The sequence below is a fragment of the Vigna unguiculata genome, chromosome 4 (genome assembly GCF_037176805.1).
Source record: "Vigna unguiculata cultivar grain cowpea cultivar isolate G323 ecotype 2 chromosome 4, ASM3717680v1, whole genome shotgun sequence".
Classification (NCBI taxonomy): Eukaryota; Viridiplantae; Streptophyta; class Magnoliopsida; order Fabales; family Fabaceae; genus Vigna; species Vigna unguiculata.
The window spans coordinates 44,599,588-44,623,940 of record NC_140795.1 but is presented as its reverse complement, the minus strand read 5'-3'; the positions used below and the strand labels follow the sequence as shown (position 1 = coordinate 44,623,940).

Here is a 24,353-nt window from a genome sequence, read left to right as displayed (position 1 = left end):
ATATATATATATATATATATATATATATATATATATAATAACTAATAATATGTATAAATATATATTTAATTTTTTTATTTTAAAATTTTATATAATTTAAATATTTTTTTTAATTTGTATTAATTAATTATAGTTATTTTTATAACAACAAATTACAAAATCATTCTCTTTTTTTATCAAGGGTATTTTGGTAACTTCTTAATTCTATCTATTCTTACAATTAATTTTATCTATCACATCAATCAAATTTCTCACTAACTTTTATAAAATTTATCTCCAAATCTACTCACTTTACTCTCTAAATCCACTCAAAAAAACAAAAAAATTTATCTATTCAAATCTACACAAATTCATCTTCACATTCTCCCCATGTCCATCCCTCCAAGTGAACACACCCTTAGAGGGTAAAGTGAGTAGATTTGGAGATCATTTTTATGAAAGTTAGTGAAAAATTTGATTGATGTGATAAATAAAATAAATTGAAAAATAGATAGAATTAGAAAGTTACCAAAATATCCTTGATGAAAAAAGAGAAAGATTTTATAATTTGATGTTATAAAAATAATTATAATTAATTAATATAAATTAAAAAAATATTAAAATTATATGAAATTTTAAAATAAAAAAAATTAAATTTTTATGAATGTAAAACAATTTTATACAGTTAAATTTTTAAACAAATTATATAATTAAATTTTAAACAAAAGTTATAAAAGTGAAAAAAAAAAAGCTAACCGGTGCATATCCCAGTACTACGGACTTCATCACCACCACACGCCACCACTTTTCCTTCACCTAAGTGCGCCACCACAGTCCACCCCTCCATCATCTTCCTCCCCACCACACCAAGCACCTCATGTTCTTCCCTCTCTATGGATGCACTCAACAATCACGAACACACACCTACATTGTGTCACAGTGATGGGGAAAACAACAACAAACAATATACCAGAGAATGCAGCGGATATAATTTCTCCTAACTTGCCAAAATCTATGAGGAGCAATAATCAAAGAGCAGCAATAATAAATCACCAAAAGCACAAATAAAGGCACCAAGATTTTTAACGTGGAAAACCCCTCAAATCAAGGGTAAAAACCACGAGTCGTCCAGACCAAAGAAATAGCTTCACTATGATCAACAAGAGTACAAAAGAGTCTCAATCAATAGCACAAATTAGTGCCAACACCCAACCAAATAACAAAGCAACAAAGCTTTCAAATAGAGAAGAACAAGAGAGGAAAACCTCTACAAATCACTGCTGCAGTGCGAAATTAATATCTCCCAACTCAGATCTCGTATCAAAGATCCGACCGGTCAGAATGAAGAGCAATGAGTTCCGAACCTGCTGTAAAAATTTCAGCTCGATCCAACGGTGAACGAATCCGCAGCGCCGAATTTACTGCGACAGCTCTATGAAAAACGTGAACAGAATTTTCCCTCCACCTCTCCCTCTATGTGTTAGGGCTTTCAGTGTATTCTGACTCTATTGTTCTGCCTCTCTCTTTATTTTATAGCCTCCTCTCCACTAGGTTTAAGTGAGACATGGGCTTCTCAAATTTTGGGCCTTTTCTCCACATAGGAAGGGAGCCCAATACCCAACAAATCTCCCCCTCACAACTATGTGGAGATAACCGCCAAACCGGCGATCTCACAACAAACTTCAAACTTTCCTCTTGGCAATGCTTTAGTCATCATATCAGCACCATTATCATCTGTATGAACCTTTTCCAACTCCAACAACTTAGCATCCAAAGCATCACGTATCCAATGATACCTCACATCAATATGTTTGGATCTAGAATGAAAAGTTGGATTCTTACCAAGATGGATAGCACTTTGGCTATCAACGAACAATGAATAGTTATCTTGCCTAAAACCAAGCTCCTGCAAGAATTTCTTCAACCATAACAACTCCTTGCATGCTTCAGTAATAGCAATGAACTCTGCCTCTGTAGTAGACAACGCTACACACCTTTGTAGTCTTGATTGCCAAGCCACAGCTCTCCCTGCAAACTTTATCAAATAGCCCGAAGTGGACTTTCTGGAATCAATATCTCCAGCCATATCTGAGTCTGAGTAACCCATCAAAGTAGGTTTATCACCTCCAAAACAAAGCTTCATATCAACTGTACCATGAAGATACCTCAAAATCCATTTCACAGCATTCCAATGCTCTCTACCTGGGTTTGACAAAAATCGACTAACTGTACCAACAGCATGTGCAATATCTGGTCTTGTACACACCATCGCATACATCAAACTGCCCACCGCAGATGCATAAGGAACTCTACTCATATTGGTCTTCTCAACTTCATTTGAAGGACTCTGTTTAACACTCAATTTAAAATGAGTAGCAAGAGGAGTACTCACAGCTTTAGCATTTTCCATCTGGAATCTCTGCAACACCTTCCTAATGTATTGCTCTTGTGATAGATAAATCTTCTTTTCTCTCCTATCACGTGAGATATGTATGCCAAGAATCCTTTTAGCAGCTCCCAAGTCTTTCATGGCAAAAGACTCGCCAAGTGTCTTCTTTAACCTGTCAATTCTGGAAATATCTTTCCCAACAATAAGCATGTCATCAACATATAATAACAGGATAATAAAGTCATCATTAGAAAAACTTTTAACAAAGACACAATGATCAGAAGTAGTCTTCTTGTAACCCTGCTCACACATAAAAGACTCAAACTTCTTATACCACTGCCTTGGAGCCTGCTTCAAACCGTATAGACTCTTCCTTAGCCTACACACATAATCTTCCTTGCCTTCAACAAGAAAACCATCAGGTTGCTTCATGTATATCTCTTCCTCCAAATTACCATGAAGGAAAGCTGTCTTCACATCCATCTGCTCAACCTCCAAATCAAGAGTAGCAGCTAAACTTAGCACAGTTCTGATGGATGACATTTTCACCACAGGTGAGAAAATCTCATTGAAATCAACACCCTTTTTCTGTCTGAAACCTTTCACCACTAATCTGGCCTTGTACCTTGGAAGCGTAGAATTTGAATCTTGTTTCACCCTGAAAATCCACCTAGTTTCCAATGCCCTTTTGCCCTTAGGCAATTTCACCAAGTCGTAAGTGTGATTATCATGCAAAGATTTCATCTCATCTTGCATTGCATCCAGCCACTGTTTCTTCTCTTCACTATCCAAAGCCTCTTCAAAACACTCAGGTTCTCCACCGTCAGTCAAGGTTATGTACTCATCACAGGAATACCTTGTAGAAGGTTGTTTTTGTCTATTAGACCTCCTGAGTTGGACTTGAGGTGATTCTGGTATATCACCAAGATCGTCATCATCATCATGTTCCTCTTGAGCATCATCAATTGGAACCTCTACTCCACTTCCAAACTGTTGATCATCAACATCACCATGTTGCTCATTGTCTTGAGCTTCCGTTTCAACATTCTCCAAATTGTGAGCGGGCAACCTCATCGGATTACCATCAGTGAGATTACTATCTTTCTCGGGTGTGGTCTTCTCCACCTTATCAATGTCTTCAATGGTCTGGTCTTCCATGAATTGTACATCACGACTTCTAACAAGTTTCTTCTCAACAGGATCATAAAACCTGTAGCCAAATTCATCCTCACCATACCCAATAAAGATACATTGCCTTGTCTTTTTATCTAACTTGGATCTTTCATCCTTAGGAACATGAACAAATGCCCTGCAACCAAAGACACGCAAATGATCATATCTAACATTCTTACCAAACCAAATTTTGTCTGGCACCTCAGTATTCAAAGCAACTGCGGGACTGAGATTAATAACATGCACAGCTGCAAGCAATGCCTCTCCCCAAAAGTGCTTAGGCAACTTTGCTTCTGAAAGCATACATGTAACCCTTTCAACCAAGGTCCTGTTCATCCTCTCCGCTAGACCATTCAACTGAGGAGTTTTAGGAGGAGTCTTCTCGTGTCTAATACCATGCTGCCTGCAATAAACATCAAAAGGTCCACGGTACTCACCACCATTATCACTACGGATGCATTTCAGCTTCTTGCCTGATTGCCTCTCAACCATAGCATGAAATTCCTTGAACTTTTCAAGTACTTGACCTTTCCGCTGAAGAGCATAGACCCATAGCTTCCTGGAACAATCATCAATAAAAGTAACAAAGTAAAGTGCACCACTAAATGACTTTACCTTTAATGGGCCACAAACATCAGAATGCACCAATTCAAGCAATTCTGACTTCCTTGAGGGTGGATGCTTCTTAAAAGATACTCTGGTTTGTTTACCAGCCATGCAATGAGAACATTTCTCCAATTCTGCATTTCTCAATCCCATAAGCACATCCTTTTTAGCTAAGCAGTTAAGTCCTTTCTCACTTATATGACCAAGCCTCCGGTGCCACAAAGATGCCTCCATATACATAGCATTCACACTGTCTTTAGCAACCAAAGCTTTAGTCCAGTACAATTTAGATTGTTTCTCCCCTCTGGCCATAACCAAGTTACCTTTAGTGAGCTTCCATTTACTAGAACCAAAGTGATTGTCATAACCACAATCATCAAGCAACTGCACAGAGATTAAATTAAAACGGACATCCGGAGCATGTTTGACTCCTTTAAGCAACAACTGCACTCCCATGTTGGTTTGCAGGCAAACATCACCAACACCAATCACTTTAGACTCACCATCATTACCCATCTTCAACACTCCAAAATCACCAGAAGTGTAAGATGTGAAGAACTCCTTCCTAGGTGTAACATGCAGTGTAGCACCACTATCAATAATCCACATGCTCTCATCAGATACAAGATTAACGGACTCAAAGTCACGAAGAAGAACAAGATCACCATCTGTAGCAGTAGTGACACGATCATCATCATCATGATCATTCTCTCTCTGTTTGCCCTTCTTGTCTTTGTTCTCCTTTTTCCACTTAAAACAGTATTTCTGAATGTGCCCATTTTTATGACAAAAATGGCACTCTAAATTTTTGTATCTTGACTTGGACTTGCTCCTACTCTTCTCTCTACCACCTTTATGTTCCTTTTTCTGACTTCTCCCCCTAGCTTCTGTAACAAGCATCTCAGACTGAGATGAAGAACCATGTGCCTTCCTCCTCATCTCTTCATTAAGAGCACCGCTCTTTGCCATTTGAAAAGAAACAACACCATTCGAGGCAGAGTTTGTAATTGAAACCCGAAATACCTCCCAAGACTCTGATAGAGTATTAAGCAACCATAATCCCATAACTTCGTCATCAAACTTTATGCCCATTCCTGACAATTGATCTAGGAGCCCTTGAAACTCATTTAAGTGATCAGAAATAGAAGAATTCTCCCTGTACCTCAAATTCATCAAGCAATTTAACAAATACAATTTATTATTGCCCGACTTAGAAGCATACAAAGACTCAATCTTCTCCCACAAAGCTCTGGCATGTGTCTCATTAGCAATATGATTATAAACATTATCTTCAACATATTGCCGAATAAAACCACATACCTGTTGGTGCTCAAAGTCCCATTCTTCTTCAGACATAGAATCTGGCTCCTGTGTAGCAAAGACCGGAAGATGCAATTTCTTGACAAATAATAAATCTTTCATCTTGCCCTTCCACAAATGATAATTTGTACCATTCAAAGCAACCATCTTTGCATTTGCCTCCATCATTCAAGCAAGTAAATATAGCCCAACCAAGAGCTCTGATGCCACTCTGATGGGGAAAACAACAACAAACAATATACCAGAGAATGCAGCGGATATAATTTCCCCTAACTTGCCAAAATCTATGAGGAGCAATAATCAAAAAGCAGCAATAATAAATCACCAAAAGCACAAATAAAGGCACTAATATTTTTAACGTGGAAAACCCCTCAAATCAAGGGTAAAAACCACGAGTCGTCCAGACCAAAGAAATAGCTTCACTATGATCAACAAGAGTACAAAAGAGTCTCAATCAATAGCACAAATTAGTGCCAACACCCAACCAAATAACAAAGCAACAAAGCTTTCAAATAGAGAAGAACAAGAGAGGAAAACCTCTACAAATCACTGCTGCAGTGCGAAATTAATATCTCCCAACTCAGACCTCGTATCAAAGATCCGACCGGTCAGAATGAAGAGCAATGAGTTCCGAACCTTCTGTAAAAATTTCAGCTCGATCCAACGGTGAACGAATCCGCAGCGCCGAATTTACTGCGACAGCTCTATGAAAAACGTGAACAGAATTTTCCCTCCACCTCTCCCTCTATGTGTTAGGGCTTTCAGTGTATTCTGACTCTATTGTTCTGCCTCTCTCCTTATTTTATAGCCTCCTCTCCACTAGGTTTAAGTGAGACATGGGCTTCTCAAATTTTGGGCCTTTTCTCCACATAGGAAGGGAGCCCAATACCCAACACACAATAATACCATCACTCATCTCTCACAATGATTTACGACCACCACGTTGCCAAACATCATTCACAATGACACACCCTAGTGTACCCAAGGAATCATGACAAGTGTTTTTGCACGGGAAATGTGATTAAACAAAGGTATTTTGGTAATGTGGCTTACATAATACGACTGTCAACGCACTTTTGCGCAGATGGATTAATCCTCCGTCCCCAAATCCACTCTCTCAGATCTGCATAAATCGTTTAAAAGGAAAGCGTTTTAGGTACGAAATCCGCTTTCTCAAATAACCTCCTACAGTACCAACCACGAAAAGGAACACTGCGTTAACGAGGAACTAGTCCCTTCAAGATTTAATTCTAGTTGGTGTTCGTTATGTTTCTTTGCTACATAGAACAGTGGTTATGTCTAATTTTTAAACATTACTCAACGGAAGACTACGGTAAACTATTCTTCTCTGCTGCTCTTGTACTTAGTTTGGTACACCTAAAACCACTGTTCAATCACTTCACTGCAAATTTAACACTATTCTGCAATTGAAGTTCCATTTTCATGCTACTATCTTGCTTTGTGTTCTGTTTCTCAAAATAAGTGGTGATCAAGAGAGAGAGTGTTGATTGTGTGTAGTTCTGAACTTCTGTTTCCTTGCAGAAAAAGAAGAATGAGTTTCCTGATGAGAATTCTCACATAGCATATAAATCAGTGTAACAGTTCCAGGGAAAAAGAACATCGAAACCACAAGATTTTGACTCATTGATTTGAAGCAAATGTACATGAGTATGCTTAAACAGCACCGCAAAAATCACAATGAAATACACATTTTTCTTAACTTACTGAATTTATTTGTGTGGGGGTAGGAGTACAATTCAAACAATTTAGAAGTATAAATTTACAATGATCAATTTTTTCTTCTTTTCTGTATCTCTAATTACAAATTATTCTTCCTTTTTTAGCACCTTGTAAACTCCTTCCAGCTACTCACATAGCCCGATTGATTAAGCTGAAATTGCTGCATAAATCATTCCCAGGAATGCAGTGAATGAAATCACTTCCATCCACTTGATTTGATGGCTTAAGCTGTGAATTGTACACCTCACTGGTTGAACTGTGAATTAAACTATTATGATACTCTTCACCAAAGTTCCCTTCCAACAACTGCATTATAGCTTCTTGGAAAGATGAGTTTTGATCAAACATATTTCCCAATACCAAAGAATCATCAGAATTCACTGAGCCTGCACCATTTACTTGATCCTCTGAAAGCCACTCAGAAAATAAGAGTTTTGGCAGTGAACTCTGACAAGCCTCTTTGGAAAAATCATAGCTTTGTGAGAAAAAGTTATCAGAGTGTGTTGCTGGTTTTTCCATGTTTTGTAGCAATGCATAACTTGGATCTTGAGTTGCAAGTTTCTGTGGAGAGAGTGAATTTTCCACTGTGTCTGAACTTGAAGAAGCATGCTGAATTTGTTTCTCAGATTCCATTTCCTTAGTTTTCATCACTTTCTTCTTCAGATATGAATGCCAGTAATTCTTTATCTCATTATCAGTTCTTCCTGGTAAATGCTGTGCTATTTGAGACCACCTGACCAATATAACAACTTTTTCAGCAATTTATATTAATAAAATAAAAATATTTTATGAAAGAAATAGGAAAATGCAAAAGTTCTACCTATAAAGCTTTGTTTTGAAGAGTTGAAAGCAATGAAAGATGTCAAACATGGTTGATGTTGACTTTGTTTTATAAAATTGGGGAATGAAGCCATGATACATAAATTAAAGTAGTTTATAGTAGGAAAAAAAGAAACAAAGTTTTCTATTTTTAATTTATCTTATTTATAAATTAAAAAAAATAAAACTATATCAATCTTTGAATTTTTAAGATCACAATGTCCTTTAAACTATTTTTAAATACCCCCCACAATTATAAAGAATAATTCCGTATCAAAACAAACATGAGGAAAGAATACACAAGCATATTTGCTTGTAAAATATTTAATAAACTGTTAATAATGTATGATGGCGACGACTAAAACAATTAATATTGGAAAATTTTAATTTAAATTAGGTGAAGGGAAAATAAAATACTAGAAAAATTGTCTTTCTATGTGCACATTCTCTTCTCTCTCTCTTTTAAAAATGGAATTTGTTAACCATGCCAGTTCATGGTTTGACCAACCTATCATTTTTTTTTTCCTTTTGGTAGTATTTTAAATAGGACCCAATTGCTTCCACAAAATATTAAAAAAACATTAAATATAAATAGCTAGCTGGCTTATCCAATTACAATGTTTAACTTAATGCCTCGAAAAAAGTTAGAAGAAAAAAAAATGTTTATCTTGACTTGTCAATTTGCACTAATTATTAGGTAGATAAGTTATTGTCGTTATTCTAACTAAAATATCACAGAAGTTACTTATTTTACTTCAAAGTTGCAAGTAAACTTGAAATCATTATAATTAATGAAAAATTAATGTTCAGCTTTTTGCTTACTTGTTCCCTAACATGTGGTGAAGAGCCATGATTGTATCTTCTTCATGTTTGCTGAAAACCCCTCTCTTCAATCCAGGTCTCAGGTAGTTAATCCATCTTAGTCGGCAACTTTTTCCATTTCTTTGCAAGCCTAGAAATTTAAGTAAAGTTAGGGACTAAACATGAAATAAAATAAATACAAACTTACCCTTTATAAATATTGCAAAAATAAACCATATTAAAAGTTATACTGCATCTTCTTCGCTTAAACTTTGAGTTTTACTGGTAAAGTATAATGTTGACTCAAAATGCCTTTCTAATTAGTTATATAAAACATAGAAGTTTGCTACTCAGAAGCATTAAAAAGGCTTAGGTTGTCTCAATGAAGATTCTGAACTTTTAATACCACATTTCAACTCTTGTAATTTGAAATTTGCTTCTGCTAAAGAATGTCTGAACTCTTTCTTAAACTTTTAATACACTTCACTAGACCTGTCAAATTTGTTACTGCCACAAAGACAATCAAGAATGTCCCCATTTCAACTTGGTCACTAGCATTATATTTGGGAAAAATTTACTGGGATGACAGATGCAAAATTTCGATTCACATAAAAGGTTAACATCGTTTTTCGTCCAAAAATTAATAAATTTATAAATTTTTTTATATATATATTATTGTATTTTTCCATCTTTACTGAACGTGAGATTTAGTGATGGGAATCCAAATATGAGTCTCACTTCCACGTTAGGTAAAAATGAAAAAGTGAAACAATATATAAAGATAACTCATAAATTTATTATCTTACGGTTTTAGATTAAGAGTGGTGTCAATTTCTTATATAATTATACTCAAGTATCATTAGTATTATATTTTCCCGGTCGACCTTTCCTTCTAAAGACATAACCCTTAGCTTCATACTTGAATTGCCCAAAACTAACTTAATCTAAATGAAAAAAGTTCAACTAAGAGAAACCAGTGAATGCTCCTTAATTTGAAAGGATCATGAATATGTTACTGATGTGAAGGATAAAGGATCATAGGGAATGAAAAGGGTCTCACCTGCCTTAATGGGGACAGAGCTCCAGCATCCATGACCATGCTTAAGGATATGGTTTCTGAGTTTATTATCTTCTTCAGGTGACCATAACCCTTTTCTGTATTTTGGTTTTGCTTTTTCCAGTGTCTGCTTTTCCATTTTTCCTCTTTCTCTTTTTTTGTCAGAATTTGAGAGTTCAATGTAAGATTGGTTTCCCATGAACTAAAGAGAGAATAAAAGAAAATAGAGAAGAGAGAATATTTGGCATTGAAATAGTGCAGAAGCAGACTGATATATAATGCAATACACAGGTGTGATTGTGCAGTACATGTTCATAATTTATGGCAAAAATAAAGAGTTGAAACTTGGAAGCAGAATAAACAAATATATGTAAACCAAGTACATGAAAACCCTTCATAAATGATAACATAAAAAAATATATTGTATTGTATGAAACTATTTCTATTTCTACCTCAATAGAAATTGGAAATTGTTGGATTAGTTTTGTACCATAGGTATCACTGTTTTTGTCAATTTTTTCGGCCTCAATCATTCATCAAAATAAGTATACACCACAGTTCAAAACCCCCCAAATGCAACATGATTATTTTTTTTGAATGGCCATTTTTAAACTTGTTTATTTGCAGGTTCTTTTAAAGAAATCATTGTCCTGGTCATTTAATTAAGCCTTCACCAGGTATTTTAATGTCTAGTTTCTTTTCTTACCTGATATCAAAATCTTATTCTAAGCAAAAGCCCTTGTTGAAGATAGAGAAGAATCTTCAAACTCCATCTACATCTTAAATTTATCTAGTTGATGCAAAATTTGTCTCCTTTAAAAATGGAGAGGAGACCTTTTTTTTTTTCCGGAGCCTGAACAATTTCGAGGCTTAATTAAGTAAACATTTGCCTACACATTCTCCATGATCTCCACCAGCACTTAGCATAATATTGTATATTGCAAAAATAATTATATAGATTTTCTTTAAATGAACTTTTCTACAAACTCTTACGACAACAAAAAGAACTAAAATTAATTTGTATGTAAAAAAAATAAGATAAAGTTTTAAGGAAATTGTTGTTTTTCTTTTTAATTTTGAGAAAAGAATATTTCAAAAATTTTCTTGTAAGTGTATTTTAAGCCGTTTAAATAGACATCTTATTCAATTGAAAAATTATGTTTTGACTTCCATCTTTTTATTCTCATCCTTTATTTTCTAACGTGACTTAGTATGAGTCATTGATTATTTTAAAGAAAAAAATGATGATGCGTTAATCAATGACTCATACTAAGTCACGTCAAGAAATAAAAAATGGAAGTTTGAAAATGGAAGTCATAGTATCATTTTCCTATTCATGTTTATTATTTCTTAAAGTCTTATTAAAGCCGAATCTTGTTTTTGCTTTCGCATTTCCCTTGTAAGTATGTTAACAACTATATTTTTTACCGGTGTCGGATAGTAGAATTGGATAGTATATCTTCCTTAGTTTGGAAGACATGAGAAATGAAGAAAAAGGCCAAATTAGGTTAACATAGTTGATAGAATATGATTAATTATAGGACTAGAAATGAACGTGCAGCTATGGAACACGGTGGCAGAAAGAAAGAGACAAGTGTATTTGGTATAAAGAAATTCCTCCATTCTTTATACAAACATCAAAATCAAAAATATTATGACAAAGTTAATGGTGCTAAGGAAACCAGTGTTTCTCATCCATCATTGGATATGATGTATGCAGGTGAAGACATAAATACCAGCTCCTACAAATAAGTTATTACACAAGAATAATGTTATGCTAGCCAGTGATTTGACTATGCATTCATAATTGCTAGTTACAAAAAAGTTTATGATTATTTTATCCACCATCATTGTAAAAAAATATTAAATAATAATTAATTTAGATATCACAAATAATTAATCATTATATCATTATATTGACTAACTAAGTTATACACCATTTTAAAAACTAAATATTTTTTAGTTAAAAATGTTTTTATTGAACTTTGATGCAAAATTTAAATTTGTCCACGTCCAAAATTTTGATATATTTTAAAAATGAATGTATATAATATTTTAAACTCAATATATAATTATTTTTAACATGTCAAACATGTTTTCCAACTAATATTGAAGGCGAAACATGTTGGTGTAAACAACTCAAATACTAATATGAAACGTGTTTGGTACATAAAAAAAATTTAATGTAATTAGGTTAAAAAATTATATCCATTTATTTTTAAAGTTTGATAATCAAAATGTATTAAAGTTTCAGACAAGGATAAATTTCAATTTCATTTAAAATTTAGAAACTAAAAATATATTTAATAAAAAAAAATTATATCTGAAATAATTTAAACGTTATTTAATGATTTGTAGTGTTTAATTTATGCAAGCCCAATATATTGTATGATTGAAATGTTGCGTTTTATAATTTTTAAAAGGTTTAATTATGCCTTTGGTCCCCATTTTGGAGTCAAAATCTCAAAATGGTACCCAAATGTTTAAAAGTCTCAAAATGGTCCCCTTTTTTGTTGAAACGTCTCATGTTTGCCCTTGCCGTTAAGTCAACGTTGACGCCGTTAGAGGGAGTGCCACGTGTCAGTTCCTCGATTTTTTTAATTTTTTTATTAATTTTTTTTTGAATTTTTTTTTTATTTTTAATTTTTTTTTTGAATTTTTTTAAAAAAATCAAAAAATTGCCACGTGTCAAGCTGTCATCGTGCCACGTGGCAGTGACAGTGACACGTGTCAGTATTACGCCACGTGTCATTTTCTTAGTCTCAATTTGGTCCCTTTATTTTAATTTGTCTCAATTTAGTCCCAATTTTTTGTAAAAAGAAGTAATTTTGTCCCCCTTCAAATTGAAACAAAATTTAATTTTATATAAATGTTATACCAATATTTTTATTAAATTTGATATTTTTATTCAAATTGATATTTTTATTATATATTTTTAACATAGCTAAGTTTAGTTAAAATTATGTTTCACATTCAACTTTACTTAAAATTGTTTTCAAATTTTAAATTTATATGTGTTTTATTGTAACATGAACTAGGTAATTTATGATTTTTTTTTCTATTAACATTATTTTCTATTAACAACTTTTAAACCATTTTAAATAAAGTTCAATGTAAAATATTAATTAAATGAACTTAATTTGGTTAACAATATTTACTTGAAATATCAATTTTGATGGAAATATTTGTGTACATTTATACAGAAATTAAATTTGATTTCAATTTGGAGAGGGACAAAATTGCTCCATTTTTACAAAAATTGGGACTAAATTGAGACAAATTAAAATAAAGGAACCAAATTGAGACTAAGAAAATGACACGTGACGTAATACTGACACGTGTCACTGTCACTGCCACGTGGCACGATGACAGCTTGACACGTGGCAATTTTTTTAATTTTTTTAAAAAAATTCAAAAAAAAAACTAAAAAAAAAAATTCAAAAAAAAATTAATAAAAAAATTCAAAAAATCGAGGAACTGACACGTGGCACTCCCTCTAACGGCGTCAACGTTGACTTAACGGCAAGGGCAAACGTGAGACGTTTCAACAAAAAAGGGGACCATTTTGAGACTTTTAAACATTTGGGTACCATTTTGAGATTTTGACTCCAAAATGGGGACCAAAGGCATAATTAAACCTTTTTAAAACGTATTGTCTCGCTTTGTTGAGGTTGTATGGCATTGGTATATATATGTTTCTTAGCTAAGTTATTGTGAAGTAGTAGGTTTTTGTTTTCATTTCTTTAAATAATAAGGCACATGAGTCTTATTTTAAGAGAATTATTAAGACGCACGAGTCAAGAAATTTGCTACAAGTCAAATATTAATCACGATTTGTTTACGTTTTATATATAACACGCATTCTATTTCATAGTCTAAGGAGTTCATTGGCATACTTTTCTAATATTTAACAATTGTTTTCAATTTAACATTTAGTAGTGTCTGTTTAACATATTTAAAAATGTGTTTTTAAAGAACGTTTATGCTTTTACAGGTTTCTTAAAAACAAAATATACGTATTTTTTATTGCATTCAAAAAAGTATTTTAATTATGTTTTTCTTAAAATAAGAACAATTGTATGTAAGAAAAAGGTAAAATAATCAATGCTTGTATATTTTGAGTCCTAAGATTGTAATTACTGTATTATCCTTTTTATTAATCTAGGTGTCTCTGGTCTTTCCACAGGACCACTAAGAGTTAAAAAAATATTTTATATTAGATTTTTCACTCTATGAATTTGTGTTAATTAGAAAGTTCTTATTTTACAGGTTCTTTTCTAATCGTAATATTATGATCAGTAATTACGTGTTTATGAAGCTTAAAATGATAAAAAACCTCATTAACTTTATATTACAAAGCTTAAAATAAATAATCATTTGATAGCCACAAGCGAGAGTTTTACTATTAATTTTTAGAATAAAACATTCAAATAAAATTACAATATATTTGAAAAAAGAAGCTAGTTTATTTTGGATTCAAAATCAACTCTTAAAATTTCTAGGTAATTCTTCCCTGAACAACCATCTCAGTTTGATGCATTGTGATTGCCATAGGATATAAAAGATAGTAACTCGTTAATTATGTATTATGTGAAAATTGTTAGGCATCTGAGACACGACACTATAAAAAAATGTTTCATTAGTAACTAATTGTAGTGACCAAAAGTTGTTAATTACTATAATTACTAATTTAGATACAAGTTTACAAAGTAAAAAAATTATTGGTTACTAAAATAGTTATTATTATGAATAAAAAATTATAATTGGTCACTAAATTGATTTTTAAAATTAGTTACCATAATTTTGGCTACCAAAGAAAACTGGTCACTAAAAATTAGCTACCTAAATTTTGGCTACCAAAATAACTTAGTTATTAAATTGCTTTTTAATTAATTAATTAATGACAGATTTAGTAACCAATTATAATTTTTTATTTATATTAGTGACTATTTTAGTAATCAATAAATTTTAATTTTGTAAATTGATATCTAAATTAGTCACTATAGTAACTAACAACTTTTAGTCACTAAAATTAGTTATTAATAAGACATTTTCTTGTAGTGCGATAAAACAATAAATAAAAAAGGAGTGTAACATTGTTGAGTATTCTTAGAAGAACCAAAATATCTTTATAAGATCAACATATAATTCTACTTGATTTTTAATTGCTTATCTTAATTTTAGCTGTCAGAATGACTTTTTTACAATTCATTACTTGGGATAATGTGTTACAATGACATTTTGACTTTCAAATCTATGAAATTAATAAATATATAATAACAAATACTATCTACTTCGTAAATGTCAACTTAATTATAATATTCGAAAATTATTTATAATATTTGAATGATTTTTTATCGCGACGAACTTAGATTAACTTTATTAAAAAATATTTGTACAAAAATATATAGTTAGATCAAAACTTTACCCACACCATTGTCATTCACATGCAACTTTAAATTGCATTATGTTTGTTATTCAACTTTAAAAGTATGAAAAGTTGGAAATTTTATTTTGCATTATTATGGTAAGAATAATCATCATTTGACTACCATATTGTTACTACTTCGAGCTTATTTGGCTTTGATTTTTGAATTTAATGGCCAGGTTACGTGGCTTTTATTTTTGAAATGAATTTTTTTAAAATTAATAAGCAGTATGGCAGGAAGAACCTCTGGGGAAGTGCGGTTTCTCACACCTTCAAAGTTTCGATTTTTTTTTTCTCTTTCGCTTATTCGTTTCTGCAGTTCTCCTTCTCTTTCTCCTTCTACTATGACGTTTGTGTTCATGCATTCTGAGTGAAGTAAATCTAAAGCAAAGGAAATGGAAATTAGTTGTCTGTGGTGAGAAGAAGGAATAGCAGAGGAACATAGGTGTCTGCGGTGAGAAAAAGGAATGGTAGAGGAAAGGAATGACAGAGGAACATAGGGTTTGTTGACCATAAAATGTCTTTATATAATTGTGTGATGGTAAAATTACATTTTTTAGAATGAATTAGAAAATAAAAATAATTATAAAAATCATTAAAATAATATTTTACATTGTAAAAGTAAATAAATAACAATATTAAAAACTGAAAATTATCGATTGTGAGTTTTAGTGTGACATTTAATTTAAATAGAATAATTCTATTAAATAAAATGTTGCATAATTATAATATAAAACTAAGTACACAATAGGAAGTATATAAGTATTAACTATTATAATATCAATAACATACTAAAAAGAAGGTTAAGGCACAAAACAATGTCAATGACATAATTAATAAGAGCAACAATTCAAACTGAAATTTGCTCGCAGAGCAAGAAATTACAAATAATATTGTTCTTCAAAAGGGATTCAATGGTGAGTCAAAATCCAACACAAGGGTTAGACTACACAGCAGCATCCTCATTTGCATGGTAACCACTAGGAATTTTCACATCTGTTCACACCAAATAATTGATGATCATTGCAAAAAGGAAAAGCCATACAAAAAACACAACACAAAGAGAAAGGGTAAATTAGAGTAAAAATATTTTTTATCATTATTGAGCAAGCAGATATTTAAAACAGATTATAAACACGCAAAACAATAGGCACTCAAACATGTAATAGCAAACAATAGGATGATAAGTGCCAAAATTCAGTAAAGATTCATAACAAACTCTGGCACTTATGCTTTAAATTTGTGTTCATTTCATATTGATTCTCCCTAAACCTAAGTTTCAATCACATGCTTCCAAGTTTTGACTTAAAGAAATCATTTGATCCTATTTTGTGTGTTTTTCAGGAAAGATTAAAGAGAACTCAAGAAGAGTGAAGGAGAAAGTAAGAAATAGAGAAAATAAGGAAAGAATGCTGTCAAGGTCGCTCAAATTTAAGCAGGCTCGCTTAAGCTAAAGGCCACAACCGCCATTCTCGCTTAAGCGAGCAAACTCTCGCTTAAGCGAGAGTTCGTGCAGTGGAGAACCACCTTTGCCGCCATTCTCGCCCAAGCGAGTTCAGAGACCGCCATTCTCGCCTAAGCGAGATCCTTTCTTCAGCTTGAAGTACCCTTCTCGCTTAAGCGAGATGTTGGCTTCAGCACATCTCGCCCAAGCGAGAGGCTTTCTTTGGAATGAAGAATGCTGTCTCGCTCAAGCGAGACTGAGGTAGCTTGAGCGAGACTTCGTGGGTATATATGTTTTGGAGGTTCAGAACATCGGGGAGCTTGGAGATTTTGGAGAGAAAACTGCAGAATTGCTGGAGCTGTGACCACGAGCTACACAGAGTTCACATTTTCTTCTTCTTCTTCTTAGTTCATAGGATTATGTTGGCTACCATGAGTAGCTAATCTGCTCCGTGGGATTGAATGTAATCTACTCGAACTTGGATATAATCTGGTGATATTTATATATAGCATTTCTGTTTTATTCAGTATTGGTATTATTGTTCTACTCTTAATGCTTACTTCTATCTGATCAATAGATGTTTTGATTTTGATTTTTAGATCTGACTGGAAAGTATTTCTGAAAATCTGATTTGAACAATGATACTTGATATACTGTGATGCTAGGAATAGATCTTAATATATCAATTGCTTTTAACACTCGATCGTAATGCTGGATAGTTTGTTGAATATGTGAGGAATCAATATTTCAGGAAACTAATCTTATGAATTTTATACGCGAGGAATCGATATAAATGATTTTTGAGTGTGCATCAATATTGGTATTTTCAGATGTTATATATATTATATTCATCCAGATTACAGACAAGGGAGATAGATGAAATTCAATCCCAGTTTCTTTTACTGTATTTTTCTAAACTTTTCCGCTTTTACTGTATTAATTTCATGCAATCGTTAATGTCAACTCAAATTAAAATCTTTGTATATACATGCTGATCGAGATAATTAGTTATTTTAACTGAATCCGTTCCTCGTGGGTTCGACACTCTTACTTCAAATCATTATACTACAGTTGACTTTTGGTACGCTTGCCAAGAGACCAACAAGTATTTTTGGCGCCGTTGCCGGGGAACGGTGTTCTTTTGAAATTTCTAGTTATCTCATCCAGTTTTGTGTATATTTTTCTTTATTAGAGAGCTTATTAAATTTTTCCTTTGTACTAATCCTTGCTTGAGCTGTTTGATTTATGCTTTTAAGAGGTCAGGTTCCTGAAGATCAATTATCATTTGACCCAGAAATAGAAAAGACAGCTAGAAGGAACAGAGGCAAAAGCAAAAAGAAGCAAGGAAAGACAAGGGAAGAATCTTCCAGTACTTCCATCACACCTCAATCAGAAAACATGGAGGATCAAAGACCAGCTCCAGCCAGGAAGACACTTGGAGACTATGCTATGCAACAAGGGCCGAGATATTTTTCTAGCATAGCAATACCATCCACCACTAAAACTCTGGAGATGAAGCCAGCTTTCCTCAGTTTGATTAGTTCTCATCAATTCACTGGAATGGATAATGAAGATCCATACACTCACCTTTCTACATTCTATGAATTGATAGGAACCATGGGCTTTCAAGCAGGAGATCTTGAGCATGTGTACATGCGTTTATTTCCTTTTTCTTTGGCAGGTAAAGCAAAGGAATGGCTTAAGTCACATCCCAATCAGAGTTTGAACAGCTGGAAGGATGTTGAGGAGAAATTCTTGAACAGATTCTTTCCACCATCTCGCTACATCAAAGCTAAAGCTGATATTTCAACGTTTAGGCAAGGACCAGATGAACCATTCTGTGAAGCTTGGGAGCGGTTCAATTCCTTATTGAGGAAATGCCCAAATCACGGATTTGAGGATATTGCTCAGTTGAACATATTCTGTAATGGTCTGAGGCCTGACACCAAGATGATATTAGATGCAGCAGCAGGTGGAACAATGATGAGTGTAGATGCGGAGCAAGCAACAAGAATCATTGAGGCATTAGCATCCACAGATCATCAAGCTCAGCATAATAGACAAACTGTTCAGAGGAAGGGAGTGCTTGATCTTAGTACTACAGATGCGATCTTAGCTCAGAATAAGATTCTGACTCAACAGATTGAAGCACTGACGAAGCAGATGTCTAAATTACCAGAGCAGTTGCAAGTTGTGCAATCTTCTCCTAGTCAACAACCCATGAGATGTGACTTCTGTGGAGGAGATCATCCAAATGGTCATTGTTCTTATCAGAGTAGCTCACAAGGAGAAGTTCAATATGTGAGCAACCAAGGAAGACCAGGTAATTTCTCCAACAATAATAACTTTTCACAGGGGTGGAGAAACAATCCAAATCAGAACTTTGGATGGAAGCAAGATGCTGGTCCTTCAAACAGACAACCTCCTTATCAACAACAACAACAACATTATCCTTCGGTGCATGACAGAACATCTAAACTGGAGGATACTTTGGAAAAGTTTATGCAAGCTTCTTTGACCAATCAGAAGAATACAGAAGCTTCAATCAGAAATCTCGAAACACAGGTTGGACAGTTGGCGAAACAATTATCAGATCAGCAGACAAGTCAATTTTCAGCCAACACACAGACTAATCCCAAGGAGCATTGTAAATCTATTACCACCCGAAGTGGTAAAGTTGTGGGAAGAGGGATTGGAGACAACCTGGGTGTAGAGGAGGAGGTGTTGGAGAAAAAAGAGAGAGAGAATGAAAAAAATGAGTGTGAGGGAGAGGAAGAACAAAATAAAAGAGAGTTTGTAAATAGAAGAGAAGAAAAAGAAGAAAAAAATAAAAGTGAGGAGAAAAAGAGGGAGAAGGGTGAGAAACAGGTGCCTCAGTTGAAGAGCCTACCATACCCTCAAAATCCCTCCAAAAAAGACAAGGAAAGGCAGTTTGCAAGATTCATGGACATTTTCAAGCGACTGCAGATTAACATCCCTTTTGTGGAAGCTATGGAGCAGATGCCGACATATGCAAAATTCATGAAAGAGCTTCTAACAAAGAAAAGAAAATTTTCTGAAGAGACAGTGGAGCTTGAAGCAGGGTGTAGTGCTATAATTCAGAAGTCACTACCTCAGAAATCTAAAGACCCTGGGAGCTTCACTATTCCAGTTACAATCGGGACATTACCGGTAGGAAAGGCATTGCTTGATCTGGGTGCCAGTATAAATCTGATGCCTTTATCTATGCTAAAGAGAATAGGAGATCTGGAAGTGAGGCCTACACGGATGACATTACAGCTAGCTGACAGATCCATGAAGTATCCCTATGGTGTGGCAGAGGATGTCTTGGTTAAGGTTGACAAATTCATGTTCCCAGTTGATTTTGTAGTAATGGATATTGAGGAAGACACTGAAGTTCCTCTAATACTGGGAAGACCTTTCATGAAGACGGCCAAGGTCATTATTGACGTTGATGATGGCAAATTAAAGGTCAGGGTGCAAGATGATGAAGTCAACTTTAATGTATTTGAAGCAATGCAGCACCCAAAGGACAAGCAACAATGCTTCAGGATGGATGTGATAGATGAACTTTTTCTAACATCCAGGAAGCAATTAGCAAAGGCAAGCCCATTAGAAAAAGCTTTGATTGGTGCTTGTGACGATCTGGAGGAAGATGAAGAAAAGGAAGTTGATGAATACCTAACACATCTGAATTCAGCAAAAGAAATTGAATCAAATATACAGCAGGAGAAATTGCAACAAGAAAATAGAACTGAAAGTCAGAAGCTGGAGCTAAAGGTATTACCTCCTCATTTAAAATATGTTTTTCTTGCAGATGGAGGTAACAAACCAGTGGTGATTAGTAGTGCTTTAACGGCTTCTGAAGAAGAAAAGCTGATTTCAGTTCTTAAAGCCAACGAGGGTGCAATAGGTTGGACTTTATCTGATCTTAAAGGAATTAGTCCATCCTACTGTATGCACAGAATTCATATGGAGCAAGACTACAAGCCTGTAGCACAGCCTCAGCGGCGATTGAATCCAACCATGAAAGAGGTGGTTAAGAAAGAAGTAATGAAGTTGCTTGATGCAGGTATGATCTATCCAATATCCGACAGTGCCTGGGTCAGCCCGGTCCAGGTAGTTCCAAAAAAAGGAGGTATGACTGTTATTTGTAATGATAAAAATGAATTAATTCCTACTAGAACAGTCACAGGTTGGAGAATGTGTATAGATTATAGAAAATTAAATCAGGCCACTAGGAAAGATCATTTTCCTTTACCTTTCATGGATCAAATGCTAGAAAGGTTAGCAGGGCAAGCTTTCTATTGTTTTCTGGATGGATATTCTGGTTATAATCAAATTGCAGTGGATCCAGAAGACCAAGAAAAAACTGCTTTTACTTGTCCTTTTGGTGTGTTTGCTTACAGGAAAATGCCGTTTGGATTGTGTAACGCACCAGCAACCTTTCAACGATGCATGCTTGCAATTTTCTCGGACTTGGTGGAAAAATGCATAGAAGTCTTTATGGACGACTTCTCTGTATTTGGGGCTTCATTTGATCAATGCCTAGAAAACTTAAACACCGTACTGAAGCGGTGTGTTGATACCAATCTGGTTTTGAATTGGGAAAAGTGCCATTTTATGGTAACTGAAGGTGTGGTGCTGGGTCACAAAATCTCTGCCAAAGGTATTGAAGTTGATAAAGCTAAAGTGGAGATCATTGAAAAGCTGCCACCACCCAAAAATGTAAAGGGTATCAGGAGTTTTCTAGGCCATGCTGGGTTCTACAGACGATTCATCAAAGATTTCTCCAAAATTGCCAAACCACTCAGCAATCTGCTCAACAAGGATACACCTTTTAATTTTGATGTTGAATGTTTGCATGCATTTGAATTGTTAAAACAGAAATTGGTCTCAGCTCCTGTGATAATTGCTCCTGATTGGAATTTAGGCTTTGAGTTAATGTGTGATGCAAGTGACTATGCCATAGGAGCAGTTTTAGGACAGAGGAAATCCAAAGTTTTTCATGCTATACACTATGCTAGCAAAGTCCTTAATGAAGCTCAAATTAATTATGCAACAACTGAAAAGGAATTGCTAGCTATAGTTTATGCATTGGAAAAATTTAGAGCATATTTGATTGGTTCATCTGTCACTGTATATACTGATCATGCTGCAATTAAATATTTGTTAACCAAATCTGATTCAAAACCAAGACTAATTAGATGGATCTTATTGTTGCAGGAATTTGATTTGGTGATCAAGGACAAAAAGGGAAGTGAAAACTTTGTAGCTGATCATCTGTCTAGATTGGTTAATACTGAGGTGACCAACACTCAATCAGAGGTGCAGGAGGAGTTTCCTGATGAAAAATTGATGATGGTGCAAGAAAGGCCATGGTTTGCTGACATGGCAAATTTCAAAGCTGCAGGTGTTACACCTGAAGATCTTAGTTGGCACCAGAAGAGGAAATTCCTGAGAGATGCACACCAATATGTGTGGGATGATCCTCATTTGTTCAAAATTGGAGCTGATCAATTGTTGAGAAGGTGTGTATCCGATGATGAGGCAAAAAGCATTCTGTGGCACTGTCATAGTTCCCCATATGGAGGACATTTTAATGGAGAGAGGACAGCTGCAAAAGTCCTCCAGTCTGGATTTTATTGGCCCACCTTATTCAAAGACGCACACAAATATGTGCAACACTGCAATAGCTGTCAGAGAATAGGGGGAATCTCAAAAAGACATGAAATGCCACTGAATATCATTTTAGAGGTTGAGGCTTTTGATTGTTGGGGAATTGACTTTGTGGGACCACTGCCATCTTCTTTCTCAAATGAATACATTTTGGTGGCAGTTGATTACGTGACAAAGTGGGTTGAAGCAGTAGCAGCTCCTAAGGCTGATGCCAAAACTGTAATCAAATTTCTCAAGCGGAACATCTTTTGCAGGTTTGGTACTCCAAGAGTGTTGATTAGTGATGGTGGTTCACACTTTTGCAATGCTCAACTTCAGAAATGTTTGGAACACTATGGAGTGCGGCACAAAATTGCATCACCTTATCATCCACAGACCAATGGACAAGCGGAGGTGTCAAACAGGGAAATCAAGCGTATTCTAGAGAAGACTGTGGCATCTTCAAGAAAAGATTGGTCAATGAAGTTGGATGATGCACTCTGGGCTTACAGAACTGCTTATAAATCTCCCACAGGTTTATCCCCATTCCAGCTGGTATATGGTAAGTCATGTCACTTACCGGTTGAACTGGAGCACAAGGCATTCTGGGCCTTGAAATTCTTGAATTTTGATTCAAAGGCAGCAGGAGAAAAGAGAAAACTACAGCTGCAAGAATTGGAAGAAATGAGACTCAGCGCTTATGAGTCCTCTAAGCTCTACAAGGAAAAGATGAAAGCGTATCATGACAAGAAAATTCTCAAAAGAGAATTTTATCCTGGTCAATCAGTGTTATTATTCAATTCCAGGTTGAGGCTATTCCCTGGAAAGCTAAAATCAAAGTGGTCAGGACCATTTCTTGTTAAGAATGTGAGACCTTATGGAGCCATTGAACTAGAGGATCCTGAATCTAAAAGAAGTTGGGTTGTAAACGGGCAAAGGTTGAAGCCCTATCTTGGTGGTGAGATTGATAAGCTCGCCACAATCATTCAACTGGATGAACCTTAAATGAAACAGGCGTCAGGCTCGTGACGTTAAACAAGCGCTTCCTGGGAGGCAACCCAGTGTTTTAATTATGTTTTTGCACTTTAATTTCATCTTGTGTGATTAAATATGTTTGTGTATATAAGTATGTGTTGTGTTTAAAATTCTATGTTTGTGTGTAAAAAGGTGAATTTTAGCATCCAATCATCTCAATAAGGCAAACCATGCAATTTTGGTTGTTTTCAAACAAAACTGGTATGTTAAGCATGGGAATGAGTTTTGGTGCCAGAATTGAGATCATCAAATGCTAAAAATTGCCTTGTTTTGGCCAAATTGTGAAATTTGAGTTTAAAAGCTTGATTTTGAGTTTGTTGATGTGAAACCTTTTGGAATGATAAAGAATTGATTGAACTATGGTTTGATGTGTGTTTTCGAGTTATTTGGATTGAAAGGATCATGAATCAAGTGAGGAGAAGTTGAGCAAAAATTTGAGAAGTGGCAAAATCAGAAATTTCCAAAACTGCACAAAATCTCGCCCAAGCTAAACATGTCTCGCTTGGGCGAGATATGCAGAACCTGAACCATTCATTTTTGCTGATATTCTTGCTTAAGCGAGTTGTATCTCGCCTGAGCGAGAATGCCCTGCACCAGGGGTGTTTTGAGCGACAAGCCTCGCCTGGGCGAGACTTTTTATTTTTTCCTCTCACGCTCATCTCGCTTAAGCGAGAATGGCTCGCTTAAGCGAGAATTCGCGTTTAAGCGAGGGACAGTGGCTGATTTGCTCACTTTCTCACTTCTCTCCAAACCCTCGCTCACCTTCTTCTTCCTCAGTTTTGAGCGCGCCCTCACTCACTCAAAGTTCTGCATTTTAACTCACAAATTTTGTCTCCCTGTACTAATTTCCTTTCAAGGTAAGTTCTATTTCTCATTCTCTTCAATTTCACCAAGCATAATCACG

The 24,353-nt window shown here is 34.6% G+C and overlaps 2 protein-coding genes and 1 non-coding gene across 3 annotated transcripts; 1 reads left to right on the top strand and 2 right to left on the bottom strand.

Annotated features, from left to right (window-relative positions):
* Window positions 1–7,076: 7,076 nt before the first annotated feature.
* On the bottom strand, window positions 7,077–10,181 carry LOC114181521 (transcription factor LAF1-like). Its single transcript, XM_028067993.2, has 3 exons — window positions 9,888–10,181; window positions 8,849–8,978; window positions 7,077–7,940 (listed from the first exon to the last, which is right to left on the bottom strand). Exons 1-3 carry the CDS (start codon window positions 10,081–10,083, stop codon window positions 7,337–7,339), a joined length of 930 nt encoding a protein of 309 aa, XP_027923794.1. The 5' UTR covers window positions 10,084–10,181; the 3' UTR covers window positions 7,077–7,336.
* Window positions 10,182–17,556: 7,375 nt separating this feature from the next.
* LOC114180878 (uncharacterized) lies at window positions 17,557–23,419 on the top strand. The gene is made up of 2 exons (XM_085671787.1): window positions 17,557–20,425; window positions 22,967–23,419. The coding sequence occupies exons 1-2, from the start codon at window positions 18,002–18,004 to the stop codon at window positions 23,417–23,419; spliced, it is 2,877 nt and encodes a 958-aa protein (XP_085527913.1). The 5' UTR covers window positions 17,557–18,001.
* LOC114182793 (small nucleolar RNA R71) lies at window positions 18,546–18,651 on the bottom strand. The gene has a single exon (XR_003604229.1). It is a non-coding gene; the product is annotated as a small nucleolar RNA R71 (small nucleolar RNA).
* Window positions 23,420–24,353: the final 934 nt, after the last annotated feature.